This window comes from Erpetoichthys calabaricus, chromosome 1, assembly GCF_900747795.2.
Source record: "Erpetoichthys calabaricus chromosome 1, fErpCal1.3, whole genome shotgun sequence".
In the NCBI taxonomy this organism is placed as follows: domain Eukaryota; kingdom Metazoa; phylum Chordata; class Cladistia; order Polypteriformes; family Polypteridae; genus Erpetoichthys; species Erpetoichthys calabaricus.
In genome coordinates, this window is record NC_041394.2 from 126,883,553 (window position 1) to 126,905,976 (window position 22,424).

Below are 22,424 nucleotides of genomic sequence, written 5' to 3' on the forward strand. Positions count from 1 at the left end.
GCAGCTCACTACTCAAAATGCAGAGTGCCCAGACTCAAACCTGGAACCTTTTGGTTAAGAGGCACCATCCAAGAATACATATCAACTTTCTGTCAATTGACATTTGAGCTTGGGTTTTTAACTCATTGACAGCAACATGTAAATTAAATTGAATGATTTTTTTTTTTTTTTATTATTTTCTGGAATAAAAGCACATGTGTTTATTTGATATTTGAACAAAAATATTCACATATTATACACTTTACGTCATTATTCAAATAACATGGCAAAAGTTTATATTATGTGTTCAGTATTTCTTGCCTCACATTTTGTGTCTCCTACACTTACACGGATCTTTGTAGACACGGAACACACATGAAATGTATGTATTCCAAATAACACTATATTATTTACCATACACAGCTCCAGGCACCTCACACCATGATAAACAGACTTGAGCTGGGAGAACTTTAGCTCCATCGGGAGGGTGGGATATCAGGCTGCTTGCTGCTTGTGCTGATCAACACATTTGCAAAACAAAAGACGGTGTTGAGGAGAGGTGCAAAGGAATTAAAGGTAGCCCAGGATTAGTTTTTTCTAGTGTACGCTGACTTTTCCAGAAATATGTGTGTAAGAATGAATTGCTCTACAGTTGGTGCTGGCTGTGATGTCACTTCCCTTCTTATTGAGCTACTCAGGTCTCTTCTTTCATAGTTCTGTCCTGCAGATAATGAATATGAGAATGAGAATGAATATCCAGAGCTGGATTTGAATTGAGTGGAGGGTGAGCATCGATAGGGAGGGTAACTACTGTTCTACTATTATGTTAGAATTGATACAGATGTCATTCATCTTTGTTTCTGACTTTATGTGATTTCAAGAAAAATTTGATCACAAACAAATAAGTATACTGGTGTATAGGCTACTGCTGTAGTCTTACATTTAAAAATGTTTATAACACTTTTCAAATGTTACAGGGTAGTGAAAATGAAAAAATATTTCAAAATTGTTTTCAACCTATTTTATTCAAAAATGTTGTCTGCAACGAGTTTTACATTTTTTAAAACTTGCTCTAAACAAAATTTTTAATGTAAAACCTGACCAGCATATAAAGAAACACTATAATAAACAAGCAATTGTGACTTAGTTGCAAATGCATATAAATAAATACAGAAAAAGAATGGATTAATTAAATTAAAATGCATGAAGAATACCTGGTTGTATGTTCTCCCTTACAATACTGACATGATCATCCCGATCTGGACGGGTGTGTTCATGCCAGAATCCAATGACATGACCGAGCTCATGCACCACAATGCCAAACTTGTCACAGTTCTTCCCGATGGAGATGGCTTGGGGGCCACCTCCTCTGCGTCCTACATAAGAGCAGCACCTAAAAGAGAACAGCATAATTGACTTTAGAGAGTTGTAAAAACATTGACAAGCAACTGAGTGAAAATTCAACCTTTTACGTAATGTATGAGCAAATGGATATTTTCTCAATGTAAAAAGCTAAAAATGTGAATTCATAATAAGCTTTATTGGAGTAATTTTACTTTTACTGTATAGGCTACTAAGAAGATCAGGAGACATTATAAATTGTTACAAAAAGTTCTACAACTGGAGCACAAGCAAGTTCAGTTACTTGTTCTGGTTCACAAAGTGAGTCAGAGGCAATAACTAAACCAACACCTTTATGACTTAAAGTTTAGTGCTTTAATCAACAAAACTAACAGAACCACTATCATAAACTGCTTAGCATCAAAAGAATATGCCACTTTTTTGCATGTGTGTGATTAGGCATATTTTAAGATAGCATCCATTCTTGGGTGCTGCATAACTATAACATAAACATAAGAGACATTACATACTGTGTGCCATCACAGTGAAAATATTTTCAGATCTGTTGACTATACTCAATGAAAATTATTTTTATGGTACTGTTCAAAAATAGGTATCACAATTTTATGCTTCAGCCTAGGAATAATTGCTGACAGAGTCCAGAACTATGGTGAAAATTTCAAAGATGTACAAGGTAAGAAACGGCTATGCAGTTAATATTATCATATAGGACAATTATTGAGAAAAACGAACCAGGAAATTCTTTTCTGGTAAAAAGAACATTTTTTTCTTCTTCTTCCTTTTAGATTATTTTCACTTCAACTATCATCATATTCCTTTACTATCTGTACTTCAGTCTAACATTAATGATGTCTTTCATTGCCAATAGTTGCTCTTCTGAATGCCTCCAATCTTAGATTTGTTCTCAGATTTTGTTGAACTAATAATACTCAGTGATAATTTTAGTTTGACTTGGCACTTCTTCATTTATGAGGGGGTTATCTCGGTAAGAATTTGTAACAGTAATTTTGTATTAAATTAGATCTATTCACATGTAGTAACTGTGTTTTAAGATTAAACAGAAACAAACATTATAGCAGTTGTATATTTGATTGAACAGGTTCATGTATATATGCAGATTAGGAGAACTGACTTTTCCACTGTTACAAACCACCAAGTGCAGAAACATACTGAGGTTCTAAAATTTAAAATTCAAGAAGCTGGAAGGGCAAAAAGTAGTGAATAAGCAAACAATAAAAATAAAAAGTAAAACAAAGTGGAACTAAGTTCAAAAATGCCCATGCTTATAAATAGTGAAAATGCAAACAAAAGTGAAAAGTATAAGTTTATAAACTGTATAGCAATTATCTCTTACTCTGAATAATACATTACACAACGTTTATTTAATTATTAACTTTATTTGAGGAAAATAATATTCCATACAATTAACACTAGAATTACCAAAGCTTACAAAAAAAACTCCAAATAATGATATATTTTTTAGCTCATACAGCTCTAGGGACCTGACTACCTGATAAACAAGGCTTCAGTTGGGAGAGGTTTTTGCAGTTTCTGCGGCAATGGGAGGATGGTATAGCAGGCTGCTTGCTGCTTGCGCTTATCGACACATTTACAATACAAAAGACACTGAATGGAGAGGTGCGAGCGGATTTAAGGTGGGCCGGATTTACGAGTTTTTTCATAAGCTTTGGTAATTCTAATGGTAAGTGTAACTTATACAACAAAGAATATAGCATTACATACAATCAAGTCAAACGTAAGAAACCAAAATTTAACCCCTACCTGATGTGCGTGCTATTCAAATAGCATAACATTTTTATGGATCTGCCATAATAACTGCACTGTACATTACAAAAGCGAACATCTTAAAAGCAAGACTATCAATGAAATCAAGCGTCTAGGCATGTCTGTGTAGAGGATGAAGGATCCCCCTTGTTTACTTTTCTTTCCAGGTACTCCTGTTCTGTTTCGATATCCCAAAGAAGTTCATGTTAGGTTAACTACCAATGTTCAAGTGTTAGTAAGTTGGTAGGTGGATAGGATCATATACTGCAATAGGTTGCTACCTAATATATTTCCTACCTTGTGGTCAGTGCTGGCAGGATAGGCACTGTCTCTAAACTTGGTGTGAACTTTATACACAGTTTTGAAAAGGGAAGAAGAAATAAATTGAAAAAAAAGAACTTTTTGCTGTTTACAGTTGTTGATGTTCTTGAATTTGGCTGTCTCAGAATTATTGCAATTATATAATGCTTTACATGCAAAACACTTTTCTGAATGCAAAATAACAGAAGGAAAAGGGCTAGCTTATTGAACCATTAGATTAATTAGATGCAAGCCTGACCAACCAATTTGTAAAACTGGTTGGAATAAAAACCTGCAGCCACAGTGTTAACCCTGGACGGAACTCGAGAACTATAGCTGTACACCATAAGGAGACTCAGCAGAAATGCTAAAGGCAGAAAATCTCAGATAATTAAAAAACGAATGTAATTTAAGTGTTGCTGTCAGAAGAAAGGCTGCTTCAAGTGATTGTGTCTGACGACACATACAAACAATACAGTGTTAATAATTATTATTTTATATCACACCTTACACATGAAGCACCATTCTTTACATGCAAAACATGTACTTGTTATAGTTTAATTTTAAACACTTCAAATGCAGTCCAATTAAAAGGCTAAATATAATTTACAAGTTATCTTGATCCTTTGTTGAAATGCCATATTATTATTAATGTTGGAACATTGTTAGGGTGAAGCTGCATGAATCTGAAACAGCTTCTGACTATTGCTGTCAGTTTAACTAAATCATTCTGTAGCATTTGTACCCAGTATATCGTCAAGGGAATGATGTGATGATAAAAAAAAAAATAATAATAATACTTTTTGTTCTCAGTAAAAATTTATAAATAATAAGTTTATTTAAAATTTAAATAATAAGTTTTATTATAAATAATAAAAAAGTACGTCAAAGACAGTTAATCTATTTAACTGTTTTGGGACCTTTAGATAACACTAAAATATAGTTGTTTAATAGCATTTATTTGTATGTTGGTTGGTGCAAACTAATGTGACTCTTGACTCTGTTATACAAATGAAGTAAACCCACTTAAGATCATTATTTTGTTATATTCTTTAGTGTTGTCATGTTGATCTGATCTGATTACATGACAAGCTCCTTCAAAAAATGTAAGAAAAGATGTCCATCTTTGGATTTATTTCAACTAATTTTTTTATCTGCAGAGTACTTCACTGAAAACATGTTATCAAAAAATTGAACAAAATAAATAGCTAGAAAAAAACTTTAAATGGGTTTTCAAAACTGAGGTTTCTGGGAATTAATAATTTGAATGCAACTATGAAGAACAAACTGTCAAGTTGTTAATTTAATTAAGTGGTCAATTAAGTGGTACAACTCACTATAAACAGAAAAAATATTAATTGTACTGTATTGGGTAAGTCTGATTTTTAGACATCTGTAAATTGAATGGATCACAGGCTTAGCATCATGATTGGAGGGTTTGCTTATATTTATTTATTTATTTATTTATCTTATTAAAAACTTTTGATTATTTTAAAAGACTAAAGTTCATTTTTTGAATGTGATTTTTAATAACTCATTTTTTCTAAAGATGATATAGTGAATGAAGAAGAGAAATTAATACAACCTGCTGAAAGTTCTAAAAGACATTGGTCTTGCTTTTTCCAACAAGATCTTAGGAGCTAAATAACTCACTAAAATCAATTTTTTATTAGAGGATGAAAAGGAGTATGATAAAAAAAAATCAAGAAGTAAAAAAGTCATTTTGAGAAGTTTATAATTTTTTAAAGACTGAATCACAGTTCAAGACAGAAGAGGAGGAGGTTTGCTTGTATGATACTTTCTTCGGCACCTTACACTGCATTTAACAGGAGAAACATCTTAACTCTTTCAAATTTTTAATGTTTTTTTGTAAAAAGACACACAGATTGCATTACCATTGCCTTTGCTTGCATGATTCTTATTATTGTTTATGTTTTGAACTTTTTGGACTATCAACCAGCAGTAGGCTGATGCAGCAAAAATTGCTTGATGCTGCTGGTATATGCGGCAGTATACAACCAGATTTGCTTAATATGAATAGTTTAAGGTGAAAAGATTAGTGGTGGTAACAGAACCCAATGGAAATTGTGAGTGTAGGTTTGGAATATGTATGGAGAGGTTTGAATACAGAGGTGGGTAGAGTAGCCAAAAATTGTACTCAAGTAAGAGTAGCGTTACTTCAAAATAATATTACTCAAGTAGAAGTAAAAAGTAGTCATCCAAAAAATTACTCAAGTAAGAGTACAAAAGTATTTGGTGAAAAGACTACTCAAGTACTGAGTAACTGTTTGATCATAATAAATGATTTATTTTTTAGAAATGTTGTAATAAGACAGACAAAAATATAAAATAATGTGCAAACTCTGCTATTTCCAAATAATAAAATAAAAAATGTGTAAAAATAAATAACATCTTTACAAAATAAAGATGCACAAATAACACAAAGTTCCAAATCTGAAGCCAATATCTACAGTAGGTACCATGTATGTTTGAACAGCGCAAACTACTTACAGTGACAAGATATACTGTACACTGACAGTATAATACTGCATATTCATTTGCTCTCCAGACAGACAGACAGACAGACAGACAGACAGACAGACAGACAGACAGACAGACAGATAGATAGATAGATAGATAGATAGATAGATAGATAGATAGATAGATAGATAGATAGATAGATAGATAGATAGATAGTTTTATTAATCCCAAGGGGAAATTCAAATACTCCAGCAGCAGCATACTGATACAAAAAAAAAAACAATATTAAATTAAAGAGTAATAAAAATGTAGGTAAAAACAGACAATAACTTTGAATAATTTTAATGTTTAACCTGGGGGGGAATTGAAGAGTCGCAGTTTGGGGGAGGAACGATCTCCTCAGTTTGTCAGTGGAGCAGGACAGTGACAGCAGTCTGTCACTGAAGCTGCTCCTCTGTCTGGAGATGATACTGTTTAGTGGATGCAGTGGATTCTCCATAATTGATAGGAGCCTGCTGAGTGCCCGTCGCTCTGCCACGGATGTCAAACTGTCCAGCTCCATGCCTACAATAGAGCCTGCCTACCTCACCAGTTTGTCCAGGCGTGAGGCGTCCTTCTTCTTTATGCTGCCTCCCCAGCACACCACTGCGTAGAAGAGGGCACTCGCCACAACCATCTGATAGAACATCTGCTGCATCTTATTGCAGATGTTGAAGGATGCCAGTCTTCTAAGGAAGTATAGCCGGTTCTGTCCTCTCTTGCACAGAGAATCAGTATTGGCAGTCCAGTCCAATTTATCATCCAGCTGCACTCCCAGGTATTTATAGGTCTGCACCCTCTGCACACAGTCACCTCTGATGATCATGGGGTCCAGGAGGGGCCTGGGCCTCCTAAAATCCACCGCCAGCACCTTGGTTTTGCTGGTGTTCAGGTGTATCGCACCATTTAACAAAGTCCTTGATAAGGTTCCTATACTCCTCCTCCTGCCCACTCCTGATGCAGCCCACGATAGCAGTGTTGTCAGCGAACTTTTGCATGTGGCAGGACTCCGAGTTGTATTGGAAGTCCGATGTATATAGGCTCAACAGGACCAGAGAAAGTACAGTCCCATGCAGTGCTCCTGTGTTGCTGACCACAATGTCAGACCTGCAGTTCCCGAGACGCACATACTGGGGTCTGTTTGTAAGATAGTCCACTATCCATGCCACTAGGTATGAATCTACTCCCATCTCTGTCAGCTTGTCCCTAAGGAGCAGAGGTTGGATGGTGTTGAAGGCACTAGAGAAGTCCAGAAACATGACTGTTACTGCACCACTGCCTCTGTCCAAGTGGGAGAGGGATCGGTGTAGCATATAGATGATGGCATCCTCCGCTCCCACCTTCTCCTGGTATGCGAACTGCAAAGGGTCGAGGGCGTGGCGTACCTGTGGCCTCAGGTGGTGAAGCAGCAGCCGCTCCATGGTTTTCATCACATGCAACATCAGAGCGACAGGCCAGAAGTCGTTCAGCTCACTAGGACGTGATACCTTTGGGATTGGGGTGATACAAGATGTTTTCCAAAGCCTTGGGACTCTCCCCTGTTCCTGGCTCAGGTTGAAGATGCGCTGTAGAGGACTCCCCAGCTCCAGCGCACAGACCTTCAGCAGTTGTGGCGATACTCCATCCGGACCTGCTGCTTTGCTGGCACGAAGTCTCCTCAGCTCTTTGCTCACCTGCGCTGCTGTAATTGTGGGTGGGGATGTCTCTCCTATGCTGGTATCAGCAGAAGGATGGGTGGAGGGTGTAGTACTCCGAGGTGAGAGTGGGTTAGGGTGGTCAAACCTGTTAAAGAAGTTGTTCATTTGGTTTGCTCTCTTCACGTCTTTCTCGATGGTGGCACCCCGCTTCGAGCTGCAGCCAGTGATGATCTTCATCCCATCCCACACTTCCTTCATGCTGTTATTCTGCAACTTCTGCTCCAGCTTTCTCCTGTACTGCTCCTTCGCCAGCCTGAGCTGGACTCTGAGTTCCTTCTGCAAGCGCTTGAGCTCATGCTGATCACCGCCTTTAAAAGCCCTTTTCTTCTGGTTCAAAAGGCCCTTGATGTCACTTGTAATCCATGGCTTGTTGTTAGCATAGCAGCGTACTGTTCTTACTGGAACTACAATGTACAACTACAAATAGCACAGCTGATAGAAAATAACATTAGAACAAGGCAGCTTGTGCACGTACAAGAAGTCTCATTTTACCTTGACTGTCTGTGTCTGTGCATGTTTGGTTAAAACATGCTTGTTCTTCACTCAGTGAAGTGATGGTTAAGCTTCAGCAGGAGTTGGCTCTCATTTTTCATGTACAAGTTGAACCTTGGGTTGTGAGTAACTTGATTTGTGAGTGTTTTGCAAGACGAGCTAAAATTTTTAATAAACTTTGACTTGATAAACGAGCGTGGTCTTGCAATACAAGTAGTCTGTATACACTTAGTCTGTCGAGCGTCACATGATCACAACTGAGCTGATGGTTCTTCTCTCTCTTGCTGCGGGATTGTGGGCAATCGTCAGTCGGCGTGCCTCACTCATATAGTCAACATCCGTACGAGCATATTCTGTTTACTACATGACCACATGTGTGTGCTGTGATGTGTGAGTCCCCCGTCTTGCACCCCAAAACATGAAGCTGAATCTCAATACTTTAGCGACACCATCTTATTTAGCTTGAAGCAGGAACAGCTCAGCTATTTATAATAGCAGGATCTGCCACTCTCCTATACACAGACACAGCAGTCAGGCAGGGTCATGCCCAGATTAGTGGCCAAGTAATACTGTGCCCTGCGCATTTATAATGTTCCTTGTTCCTTGTATCACCCATCAATGGCAGGTGCTTATAGCATGACCGTGATCTTTACGGATTCGCTTTTACAGAGAACTGCTACAGCGCTGGGTGCCTGCAGTTACTTCGGGACGCTCTTCCGCGTGTTGTCCCGTTGGGTGAAATCCCACAAGAGTTTAGAAACTCACTCACACCAGCCATGATTCTTTTCAAAGGTAAAGTGCAGGTTAATTTGTTTTATGTATTTTTACTTTATATTTTGTATTAATCATTTTTATATGAATAGTTTTGGGTTGTGGAACGAATCATCTGAGTTTCCATTATTTCTTATAGGGAAATTCGCTTAGATATACGAGTGTTTTGGATTGCGAGCACATTTCTGGAATGAATTATGCTCGCAAACTGAGGTTCCACTTGTATTCTTTCTTTCCCTGTCCGCTGAGTTTGTGCCGCTATGCCGCTACAGTTTGTGTGTGGTCATGTGACTGCATGGCTATGTCTGATTGGTGAAACGGAGTCTTGTGATTATTATTGCTACGTGTGATTGGTGAAACAGTCATGCAGTAGATCCAGTGGTGGCTTCTCTCTGGCAAAAATATAGCGTATATAATGGAAAAAAAGTAACGATTCAAGTGTTGCCCAATGTAGCGGAGTAAGAGTAGCGTTTCCGCTTCATAAACGTACTCAAGTGAAAGTAAAAAGTATGGTGCAGTAAAACTACTCTTAGAAGTACAATATTTTAAAAAAGTTACTCAAATAAATGTAACGGAGTAAATGTAACTCATTACTACCCACCTCTGGATATATACGTACATAGATTTGGGCAAGACAAGTGGAGTTAGGATCAACTTTTCATACCTTATATGAAGTTCAACATATTATATAGGCCAAGTGGCCAAACTTTTTGGGCAAATATCACATAGTAATCTGCAGGAGAATAGTCATCTGTCACTACAATGATGCACAAGTTACAAAACTTCAATCCTTGCCTGGTCCATGTGGAGTTTGAATGTTTCCTCATGTCCTCAAAAATTCTGCTTAGGTTTACTACAGTTTTCAAATGGATTCTGTACGAGTCTGGATGTGTGCATGTGTAGGCTCTGCGATGGACTCGTACCCTGTTCAATACAGTTTCCTGCCTTGTATCTGATGCTGCTGAGACAGAATCCAGCTCCTCCCAACCCCAAACTGAATTAAGTGTCTTTGAGAATATTAAGTTTGTTATGGGCTCTTAACTTCATTCAAAAACATCCTAGAATTTAGACAAAATGCTGTTGTGTTGGTGATGTTGTAGCTAGATGTCAACACTCTCAAGCTGGATTTTGCCCTGGCTATATTTTAAACAATTTTAAACAACATAAATGTAATCAATGAAAGATTTTTACTTGAATTATGGAATGTTTGGTGCATATTAAACTACAGTGTGATCTATGCTTGTTAAGGTCCAGTCTTTTTCTGAGATGCTGATTGAAATGTCCCTTCCCTCTGTTCCCTAGGATAACCGAAGGGTAAATTCTTTGAAATTATTTTATATATTGTTGAAATGGTGTAGGAGTTTTCAACAAGACTAGCTATTATTGCCTATAAGATAGCTATGTGTGTGAGGTGTGGAAAACTGTGTAGGTTTTGTTTAACAGAATTTCTCATTTGCATATAAAAGAAAAAGTATGTAGCTGAAAAATTAAATTTGGAGTATAATTTTTCATAACATGTAAATATACACACTCTAAAAAAGATCTTTAAGCGTCTTAATTTCTAACGTTTTAAATACGTTAAATACTGAGCAGGCTTGAGAAGGCTGAAAAGGAGTTCTCTCTTATTTGCTTTAAAACACATTTTTTACTGGTACTGAGTTGCGAAGGCTAGAATCCGTATAAATGCCAAAATTTTAGTATCAGTCCAACATTAGCATATAGTGAAATTTTCTGCAATGGGGTTTTGTAATGAAACACAATGTCATTCGGAAATCCACATTATTTGATTATATAATAGTACTATCTATCTATCTATCTATCTATCTATCTATCTATCTATCTATCTATCTATCTATCTATCTATCTATCTATCTATCTATCTATCTATCTATCTATCTATCTATCTATCTATCTATTGCACACTTTCTTCACCAAGACAGTTATGCAGTGGTTCACATTCTGTATTTTATTATTATGATTCTATAAAGCAGAGAAAGAGAGAGAGAGAGAGGAGGAGTGGTTGGAATCATGCATTGATACAGTGTGTTGCTGCATCCACCACACAACGAACCATTCCAGGGTCCCAAATTAGGCCCCGAGTGCAGCCGTGAAAACGGGTGACACCACAGCACCACCCTAGTTTGTGTGGAACACTGTGAGGTGTTTTTTTTTTTTTTTTACAGTGGCTGGAATTCCAATCCTGCCACAACCCCCAAATTTTTCCTGCAAGTTGTAGGAAAAATTAAATTGCCTTTGTGACTTTTACATAAATGGGTGCACTGCAAAAAATGTAACCTAAGCAAGTGAAGTTTTTATATCAAGCCATTCAACCATGTTTTCTATACTGTATTTTATTGACTTATCAAGAAGTTTGTATTTAAGGTTATTTAATTTATTTTAAGAAATCTTGTAAAGAAAAATTTGCTTACCCCATTGGCAGATTTTATTTTTACTGTTAAAAGCAAAAACAACTGTTTTAGTCAGCACAAACTAAATCTTTGATAATTTAAGATCATATCATCTTTTTTGGACATGGTGTATGCTTACAACTGGTAAGTGTTTTGCTTAAATGTTGGATCTGTTAAAAAACTGGAGCTAACAATGACAGTTAGGTCAGCATGAATCATTCAATAAGAGTGAGATAATACAAAGTACAATATGTTCAAATTGCAGGCAAATTTTGTACTTGTTTTTGAAAAAAAAGGCATATTTTGTACATCATAATTTAAATATGTTTGAAAACACAGCTTTGCCTTCAAGCAGCAGATATATGGCTAGAAAATCCAATCCAGACTGGATTGTAAAGTGCAGTCAAAACAATATAAAATAGCAATATACATGGCAGGTTTATGAGGTTTTATGTCACCTTGAACTGGCTTTTTTGAGAGTTCATGTGGTAAGAGCTCTAAATATAAATCCTGCTGTTTCAAAAAGTGCATTAGTTATGACTCCACCCTGTAACTCAAATTCTCTCAAATTTCAACTGCATTCTATTAACATGTAAGTATGAAATAAATGTCTACAGGGAGGTTTGGTAAGATGGATTTCTTAAAAAAAATATACACATAAAAATTAATCAAGGACAAAACCAAAATGAATTCAGACGAAGAAAGAGCTTGTTTCAAGCTACCAAATTATCCTACTTTACTAAGACTGATGGTATTTACTTAAGGCTTAATAATTTCAACAAATTATACTTTGTGCTTTCAGATCAACTACTCTTCTCACAGTCAGATGACCAGATTTATTTGATCATCCATCCATTTTTCAGGACTACTCATGGAAGCTTCAAGCACAAGTCTGGACATAAACCTATACAGGTAGTCCCCATGCGCCTCAATAACTGCCACTCCATCATCTTTGGCCTGGGGATGCTGCAAGCGGTGACCGGAGGGGGGCGATTTCGCTGCTTGCACAGTGTAGTGTCCCTCGGGGTGGCTCCCGGAGGCAAGCGGTGACCCGTGGTCCATAGTCACTGGTGCCACAGCTATCACTCGTGTGCAGGACAATGGTTCACTGCCCGCCCACTACGCCGCCACAGCTACTGCTCCTGACTGGACGTAGGCTGGATGGAGCGGAGGGGGGTGTTTCACTGCCCGCTCAACACACACGGCTGGTAATGCTGCAAGCGGTGACCCAGTTGTGGCTGAACGGAGTGGCAGGGGTAGCATTGTAGTGTGCCTCGGATGGCTGCCTGTTGAATTGGGGTTGGGCGATTCACTACCTGTCTTTGGCCGCACCATGTTCGTTCTTGGTGGGCGGACGCTGTAGGTAGCATACTGTAGTGGAGGTGACTGTGAGGTGGGCTGGTGATGAACCCCTCCCCCTCGCCACCCCCAGTCATTCTCAACAGCAAGCCTGCTTGTACTGTTACGCACATAGCAGGAAGTTGTCTCTTGTCAGTACATCAGACGTGTTGACGGGTGCCTTCCTGCTGTGATAGCATGTACTGTATAGCACTGTGCAGAAGAGCTCATCTTATTTTGTCTTCACCCTTCAAGAATGTCTCAAACACAAATCTGATGCAAGTGCTGGTGCTACAGTATAGAAGAGAAAAACCATCACCATTGAAAATAAAGTAGAAATAATAAAAAGGTCAGAGAGAGGTGAAATTCCATCATTCATTGGCAGAGCACTTGCTTACTGTCGGTCAACAGTAGCATTTATTAAAATAATGTACCTGTTCCGACTTACATACAAATTCAACTTAAGTATAAACCTACAGTCCCTATCTCGTACGTAACCCAGGGACTGCCTGTACAGGTATCATTACAATGCAGAGAACACTCACGTACACTCTGTTATTCCCCCACAAAAAGTCAGCTTAGACACACTTACCAACCTAGCTTGCTTGTCCCTGAAACTCATAATAGTGGAGAAAAAGACGGCTAGACAAGGTGAGAACATACAAACTGTACAATGACAGTGATAGGCTGAGATTTGAACATAGTCTCCTGGAGCTGTAATGCAGCAGTTCTTACCATTTGTCACTGTGCTGTCTTAAATATACTAAATTTAAAACTGATGAGGGAAAAAATAAACTAAAACGAATACTAATGCATAAATACTTAAATAACATTATATTTTTTAAGTAATTCGTTTCTGGGCTAAATGAAGAGGAAGTATTTGACAATTTTGCATCCTCCAAAGCAAGGAATAAGTGTAATGAGCTCCATTTTGCAATGGTGGAATAATCTAGATGCCACCTGAAGGAATTTAATTATGATACCTTTACTTCTGTAATTTTAAGAGTAACGTAATGATATGTGCCAGCTTGTATATTCACACAAAACAGTTCAAACTATTTTATGATAAAGGGAAATGATATGAATGTTCATAGTACCCTCTATGGATAATACATTCTCTAGGTAATTTGCAGAGAGGACAAATCATTGTATTGTAGACAAAATATTCAAAAACTTCTCAAAACGTTGCAACACATTTTATATTTCCCTCAAATATAACAGTAAAAGCTTGCAACTTATTCTTAAATGAATCTGAAAATTCCCACTTGCTACTGTAGTGCCACTGAAAAAATTAATTTGTTTCTCATAAAATTCAGACACCTTTGGGAACTTTCCATAAGGTAAAAGAAGAATGTCCCATTAAACAGCAGCAAATCAAACTCACCCACATGGTCGGTATGTGAATACAATATAGCTTTCTTCATCAGTTCTCTCAATGAAGGTTACACAAGCATTCTTTTCCCAATGCCGCATGGCTTGCCGGAAGATGGCTCTCTGGGTTCCTAGGAGATGATATTAATGATTTTAATTTAATTTAATTTATTATTAAATTTGATTTAATTTTTTTAATGATTATTAAAACAGCTTGTATAAGCAGCACAAACAAAGGGGAAACCTACTAAAATGAAGATGCCAGACCAAGAATCCTAGATACTAAACTGTCTTTAGACTACTTAACACAAATCATATGCAGTATCTTCAGTAATTCAATGTTTCTCTGCTAGTTAAATCAGATATATGAACATATGAATATTCAAAATTTAGTATTTGCATAATAAATGAAAACATTTCAGGCTGCAATGTGATACTTGGATCTAAATAATTATACAATTTACTTTCAAAGAAAAAAAAAATCAAAACATCCAGTATGTATCCAGTACTTCAGAACTTGTGGCATTCTGTCATTCTTCACATCATGTGCTGAGCTGGCAATTGTGCTGCCATTATAGCATGGCAATATTTTTCCATTTTGAAAAATTGTACACACAGGGAATTAATAGGCCATTTTTTAACCTCATGTTTTCGTGAAGATTGGACATAACATTTCTCACGGAACAGTAGCCAATAGTAATCAATGCTAAACAGCAAACAGTATAAAAATTGCAATGAAAAAAATCTAATGTTATAAACGTTGCATAATCCACAAGTCAAGTCATCCAGTCATCTGTTCACCATGTACAAACTGTTTTACTAAACTACCTCCACAAAATGAAAGTAGTCCACAAACAGGAAGCCCCTTCACACTGGTTCATGCTTTTGAATTGAAGACAGGATTTTTCACCAGTGAATGAGGGGGTGAGACAGGACTATGTAAAAGTTTTTCAAAATTAATATACAAGTAAACAGGTGTGATGTGCAGATATCCTGACCCACAGGCTAAGAGATACATTAAACAAAATAGGAGCAGAGAGAGTGAACAACCCCGTATGCATAACTTTTTAATCGGAAAATGTGTGAGATGTCCAAATTACATAACACAATACAGATGGAGTGGAACACAGTGGTCTTACTTTCATCTGAGTGTACAATAGTAAGCAAAAACATAACATCATTTATTTGTGGGTGAATCTTGTGACATCCTATACATAACGGCTGCTTAATGCATGGGTCCTTACTTCAACGAACTGAAGCACTGACAGTGAAGTTTCTGTACCAAGGAAGCAGGGTGATGATATTATATACTGTACACTGTACTTTTAACTGGCTGATTGTATAGATAAAGACAACACAGTTTCTTTTCTGGAAAAGGCTTGGCCAAGATAAGTTTCCTATATCGAATGGCACCACAATGCACACAGAAAGCATCAACAGAACAATCTGTATTTATGCAGACTTTGCAAAGCTTCATACTTTCATTATCTGCTATTTAAAATATTCTGAGAGACAGAAGTTTTTTTTTTTCATAGTATTCAAGATGATAGAGTTCTTAAATGAAGGACCCTTTATCCAACCTTTAGGTATCTATTTCATACTACAGCCCTTTTTTGTTCAATATTGCCATTAAATTACTCATTTATCAGGGAAATTACATAAGTATATAACTAAACATGTATACTCTGTTACAGATCCATTTCTTGTTAAGGGCCAACTCGGTGACCACATTCCTCTCCTAAAACTTTATCTCATCTTAGTTGATAGAGTTCACCTCATCAGTTTGTCACCACGCAGTATACTTTTTTTTATTCAGGACGTAAACCCCAGACTTGTGCAGAATATGTTTTTTTATTCCCAAATGTTGCACCCTCTTATTTTAGATATCTGCCTGTTCCAGTACCAATCAGAAATATATCCTCCTAAACCTTTACCATCCTTTCTTGCTAGCCCACATGTAAAGATAGAAAGTCAAAATATTAATATTATTAAAAATACATATTTTAATTTAATCGTTATTGGACAAACTAAATGGATTTTCAAGATTCACACTAGCTCTGTGGAGGATCCAGATATCGTGTAGGAGGCTGAGAAAGGCTGCATTTGAGATTTTTCAGATTATTTTCCTTCTAAATAAACTGCTCTGAAATTATACAGTAAACTTGATTCTCCTCTGTCTGTGTTGTTCAAACTTTACTACTGAACTGAATACACTCCAGCAAGAAATTTCAGTTTCACTTCACCCGGGCCCTTTATTATTTGTCCTGCGCTATGCCTGGCAAATTCTCTACTTGTGTTGCAATGATCCTCTGACAAACTAAATTATGTAAACTAATAAGCAGTTTTTCAATTATTATACCAAGTATTTTTCTGATAAGTCCAAACTGTAAGCATGTCCTGCCTCATGAAAAGGAAGCTTTGTGTTTGGATGTCCACATTACAGTGTACATGAAAGAGATCTGGGCTCTATGTCTGAAGAAAAGGCCTCTAATCTTGCTGGTATTCCAACTGAGATTATAAACATTTTGTAAACAGCCTTTATCTTTGTATGTTTCAAAAAGCTAATCTTTGTCACTCACACCATTTAAATCCTAGGGTCAGTACAGCGATTATCTAAAACATGATAAAGACCCTATCCTACACAAGATTTTTAGGCCACTGCTCTTTTTGAACTGTCATGCAAAACTAATTGTTTGTCCACACTGATCAAGCCATATTAATCTGTTTTTGTCAAACTCTGAATAACATATGCAAGTTCCAACACACTACTGATACAAACACTTTCATTGCCATGCCATTCAGTGTTGCTCTAGTTGGATGTTGAAAAGGCATTTGATTGCCTAAACTGGTCATTTCTGTGATAAGTTCTGGACAGGATGAGTCTTGGTTTTTAACTTATGAAGAAAGTAAAGATACATCAGTTTCTAGCTCCCATCTTTTATCTCGTTAAAATAAAATTAGAAAGACTGAATGCAGCAGTTTACAATTTCTAAATCTGAAAAGTAAATTAACTAAAATTAACCCAACAAAGTGTGCTTCACAATTGTCACTAATTGTTTTTTAATTAAGAAAACTGTCTGGAAATGAATACAGCAGCAAATACAGAGTTTGAGATGTTTGCTATAAACTTTCATGTACTTTTTGTAGACAAATTTGTTGTTACTGCTCCATAACAAAGAAGAACTCAATTGTCTCTGAAATAACTTCAAACTGACAAAAGAAATTAGCCCCCATTATTGTTTATTCCATATTTAACAAAAATCAAACCTCGCTTTAGATTTTTCATTCAATAGAATATTTAAAATATAAACACAAACTAAAAATGGTACAGACAAAAATTATGGGACCTTTATCATAATATTTTGTTGCACAACTGCAGCCAAGTGATTCTTGTAGCTCTCAAGGGTAATTTGCCCCACTCTTCCAGAGCAAACTGCTCCAGCTGTATCAGGTTTGAAGAGTGCCATCTCCAGACGGCATTTTTCAGTTCTTTCCAGAGATGTTCGATAGGATTCAAATCAGAGCTCATAGAAGGCCACTTTATAATAATCCAATGTTTTGTTGTTAGCCATTCTTGGGTGCTTTCAGAAATGTGTTTTGGGTCATTATCCTGTTGAAAGAGTCATGACCTTAGACCAAGATGGGGCTTGCTGACACTTAGTAGTACGTTTCGCTCCAGAACGTCTTGATACTCTTGAGATTTCATTGTTTCCAGCACAGGCTCAAAGCAAATAATCTATTATTAAATCATTTATTATTTTCAAACAGTACTCAGTACTTGAGTAGTCTTTTCACCAAGTACTTTTTTACTCTTACTTGAGTAAGTTTTTGGTGGACTACTTTTTACGTCTACTTGAGTAATATTATTTTGAAGTAATGCTACTCTTACATGAGTACAATTTTTGGCTACTCTACCCACCTCTGTTTATATTATATGTAATTTGACTCTTTCACTGATCCAATTGTACATATTCCTACATAGTATCTGTTTATAATTAGTTATACTGAATTTCCTTATAGTTTATCATGTATTGAAACATTTTGTAATTTTATTTGTTCTGCAAAGGACCTGGTAAGGATGTATCATATGATAGCCATAATATAAAGTTTTCTAGACTTCACAGACTAGCCCAGTCATTATATAGAGTTACATTTATCCTTGTTGGCATAGCTTCTTCTCAGATGTACTTCAGTTTTTATCCACCACACCAAAAATGTACTCATTTATTGTTAATTTTAAACTGATTTGGTATGGGTGTGTGAAAGTGATATATTAAACAGACTAGCATAACCTTTAGGGTTAATTATCACTCTTTGCTGCCAGGTCCTGGCTTTATATGTATTACTGTAAAATAGAATTAATCTGGTTGTATGAAAGAAAAAAAATCAAATTCCACATTATATTAAATTAAAAACTATTAGTACAACTTTATACTGTATATCTTGTGAGACAGGATACACATGAGACACTACTACTTATGCTACAAGGGGTGTTCAATAATTTATCTATGAAAGAAAGTAGCAAGTATGTTGAATAAAAGAAATTTTTTTTGAAAACTTACTGAGGTAGATAAATTATTGAATGCCCCTCGTATTATTACCACAGAAAGAAGGCTTTGTGAGCGAAAGGCTTACCGCTAAAGTTCCCGCTGATGACATAAGGGATAACTCCATCCGGCCAAACCCTTTCTGGTCGAGAAGTGGCTGCTCGCTTAGAACGTAAAAGTCTTCTTCTTGTGCCAATCCTTCTTTCTCTTCTGAGGTAGTCATTGGTTGCATTAACTCCAGGCTCTGTTTAATTTACCAAAAAAAGTATAATTGAATAAAACATTATTATAACCCTTTAAGGAAAAAGTCATTTTTGAAAGCTAATTACAGTTTCTCATTTTATAGCCAACAAAGTATATAACTCGTGAGAATAAATTATAAAGTTATGGCTCATAAAGCAAAGCTCTCTAATTAGGTCATATAAGTTTTTGAAAGAAAGAAAGAAAGAAAGAAAGAAAGAAAGAAAGAAAGAAAGAAAGAAAGAAAGAAAGAAAGAAAGAAAGAAAGAAAGAAAGAAAGAAAGAAAGAAAAGCAGGCAATACATGTCCAGTTAGTAACTACCATTTACTACAAGATAATAGTCAATTATTACTTTAGAATAAATCATTTCTGAAGAAAAAAACTATATAAAAATAGTAGCTGCAAAAAATATGACTTTGGAAGGTTGGTCTACAATCACTGACAAGCTGAAATTAGTTACAAAATATTTTTATAATGGTAAAATATTACATGAGCAAGTCACCGGCCATGCATTGATGAGACTAATCAATAAAGGAAATACATCTATCATAAACAGGCATTATATTTGGTATTAATACAGACCTAAGGAATTTTATTTGCAAGTATGGAAATAAAGTTCCGATTCACATGGCAGATGGTAAAAACAACCACTCATAATTCAACATTCTGATGTATTTGTAATTTGACAACAATAATTAAAAAAAAACTATGTCTTTGGGATTGTATGATATTTATCTGAAATAATATTGAAAAAGTGGGGTGAGGGCATTGTCAAGGTCAACTTCAATGGATATAATGGAAATAAATACTCCCTTATATAAAACATACATGGGGTTTATTTCAGCTATTTTGAGATACTTTTAGCATTAAACAAAATAATGCATTTAACCATATCTCATGCACTTGTTTTATAATAAATTTTGTCCAAACATTGAACATGTTCCTTCTTGGGGATATGAAAAAGTAGTACTTTTCTTCAGAAACTGCTTACCTTGGCCAAACCCTAAGTACTATGGACAATGTCTAAAGAGCTGGAAATGATGTAAAGCTTAGTGAATGTGGTATACCCAAAGCTTTATTATGACTAATAATCGTGGCATTTCTACATTAAGAACCAGTTTTGCACAGCCTCACCAGATGTGAAAAATAAGTAATAAGCTTCCCTTCTTACTAATTTAATGGTTATTACAATGTTTATAACAACACTCAACTTTGTCTTCTTACGCATTTATGTCCAATTTTCCAGAATATGTTTAATGTCGTATGCAGTCTTCATGTTGGGTGCTGCAAGTCTGGTTCTGATTCAAGGAGCAAGCTCTATTTATTATGCAGTGTTCTCAGTTAAATTGTGGTTGCGTGTGAACATAAGCAACTTGACCTTTCCAGTTTCCAGTTTGGTGTTTGCACTTGAAGGATACAGCTCTTTATTCTCACCATTACAATTAGGACTGCTTTTTATTACTCATACATTTATGCTTCAGTTCCAGGTTTACTCCTGTCAGTGCTATGAAGTGCAAGCTAGTGATGAGGTATAAAGTCCAGCATCATTTGGTCCATTTAGTTTTTTGGGGATAGCTTTAAAAAAATCACAGAAACAACAAGCATGTAAACATTTTTTTAACTCATTTGCCAGCCTTGTACTGTCCAGAAAACACCTGGCCACAAAGTGGCTGAAGCTGCTACAGGACAGACCCTGTGTTGGGATCATTACTGTGCATACAGTATAGTCTGGGTGTTATTTATATATTATTGTGACTGCATTTTTTTTTGTCTCAAAGCCAATCAATTCTACAGTAACTTGAGGAATTGTAGTTTCAATCTGGGCAGTTCACAGACAATATATTTTCCTGGGAAGAGTATGGTTGCTCTCAGTTTACTCAACATTTAAATGTATATTACAGTATTTTGTCAGATGATTATATCAGGGGGTTATCACAATGATCTGACAGAAGGCACCAGCATGCAACTGTTTAATTGATATTTTGTGATATTAATAGTGCATGTCTCACTAGCCATTTGCATAAGGAGGGACAGATTATATTAGTTTGGCAAGTTAATGTTAATGTTAGAGACATCTGCACACCTGAAGGAAAGTTCTGGTACAGGACTAGTGGAATTTTCACACCAATAAAACCAATGACTGTGAATCATGCAAACACTCATTTACCTGCATTATGACATGTGAAATAATTTATATTAAAATAATTAAAGAACACAGTTGACAATAGGTGGCTGGAATTTGGTCTTAAAACCACCTTGCATACGAGTAAACATTTTTGCATTTAATGAATGAAGTTTGTCTGTTAGTGTTTTAAGATTGTCATACATTTATATTAAATTTATTTTTTCCTTACTATATACTGTTTGTAATTATAGTATAGTACACTCGTTTCATAAGTGGATGTGAGCAAATAAGAATAAAGTAAAATACTGTTAAATGAATAGAAATCGGTTAATTAAATCAGTTAATTAAAGCAGGAGCAGCTTTTAAACTAAAGCCATTAAAATAATTAACTGGAGTAGTATGCTGCTGATACACTTAATGAAAACTCACTGAAGAACAGATGTTAAAAATCAAATGATTAGAATAAAGTGGAACTATGAACTCCTAAAAAGATGATTTAGAAAACCTTGTTGACTAATCCTTTCTTCCACACACTGGGCTATGTATTAATTTAAATTATTTGGTCGCAAAACTTTGTCTTCAATCCCTCCACTGTCAAAAACAAAAATGGACACTTGTTACCACTTTAGATGTGTTTTCTCTTTTTTGTTATGTGTGTTGAAACCCTTTTAAATTATTAACCATATTAAATTTTAAGAAACTATATCGATTTGTTACTTAATAAGTGATGCTGGTGTTACTGTAACCAATACACCCTGTGCTCATCAATAAAATGATGGTAGACAACCACATGAGCCCCTGCTCCCTTTAAGATGGAGTTAAAGTCATGTCAGGTCAGTGCACAATTAATGCTAAGCAGATTGACAAAAATACACAGAGATGCTAGATTATATTTACTTTTGATTTGAATACTGTAAAATTAAGTCATTGGAAAGTGAAGACCTTAGAAATAAACTAGGCCATCTGGCTTTACAAATAAGGCCTTAAGTAAAGAATCTAGGTCTCATTTTAGATTCAGAGCTAAACTTCAAATTACACAATTACCATATTACTAAAACTCATTCTTTCACTTAAGAAATATCACAAGAGTTACACCTTTTATATCATTGCAATATCCTGAAAAGTAAATACATGCTTTTGTCTTTAGCTGTCTAGATTACTGCAATGCACTGCTATCAGGATATCCATTAAAAATATAACATGGCTGTAATTAGTCCAAAAAGAAAAGCAGCAAAAATGTTAGTAAAAAAGATAAAGTCTGTGCATATCTGACAAGTCTCTCACTACACTGGCTGCCTGTGCCCTTTAGGATAGCTATTAAAATACTTTTAGTTGTATATACATAAGACTAAACAATCTAAGAAATGTGCTGACGTCATCTTTGCAAATGAGAGAGAACTTGTGTTTTAGTTGACACTAAGGAGCTGTGAGGGAATTTTTAAAGTCTCGATGCATGCTCAATAATCCAGGTAAGGAAATCCTAGAAAT

At 35.9% G+C, this 22,424-nt stretch overlaps 1 protein-coding gene across 2 annotated transcripts in view; it reads right to left on the bottom strand.

The window, feature by feature from the left end:
• bmp1a (bone morphogenetic protein 1a) overlaps nucleotides 1–22,424 on the bottom strand; it is a 436,202-nt gene that overhangs the window by 240,871 nt on the left and 172,907 nt on the right. For both annotated transcript variants that reach the window (XM_028806048.2, XM_028806058.2), the window contains exons 3-5: nucleotides 18,659–18,814; nucleotides 14,037–14,154; nucleotides 1,194–1,372 (exon numbers count right to left, since the gene is read on the bottom strand). In XM_028806048.2, the coding sequence (XP_028661881.1) occupies nucleotides 1,194–1,372; nucleotides 14,037–14,154; nucleotides 18,659–18,814 (453 nt within the window). The remainder of the gene's footprint in view (nucleotides 1–1,193; nucleotides 1,373–14,036; nucleotides 14,155–18,658; nucleotides 18,815–22,424) is intronic.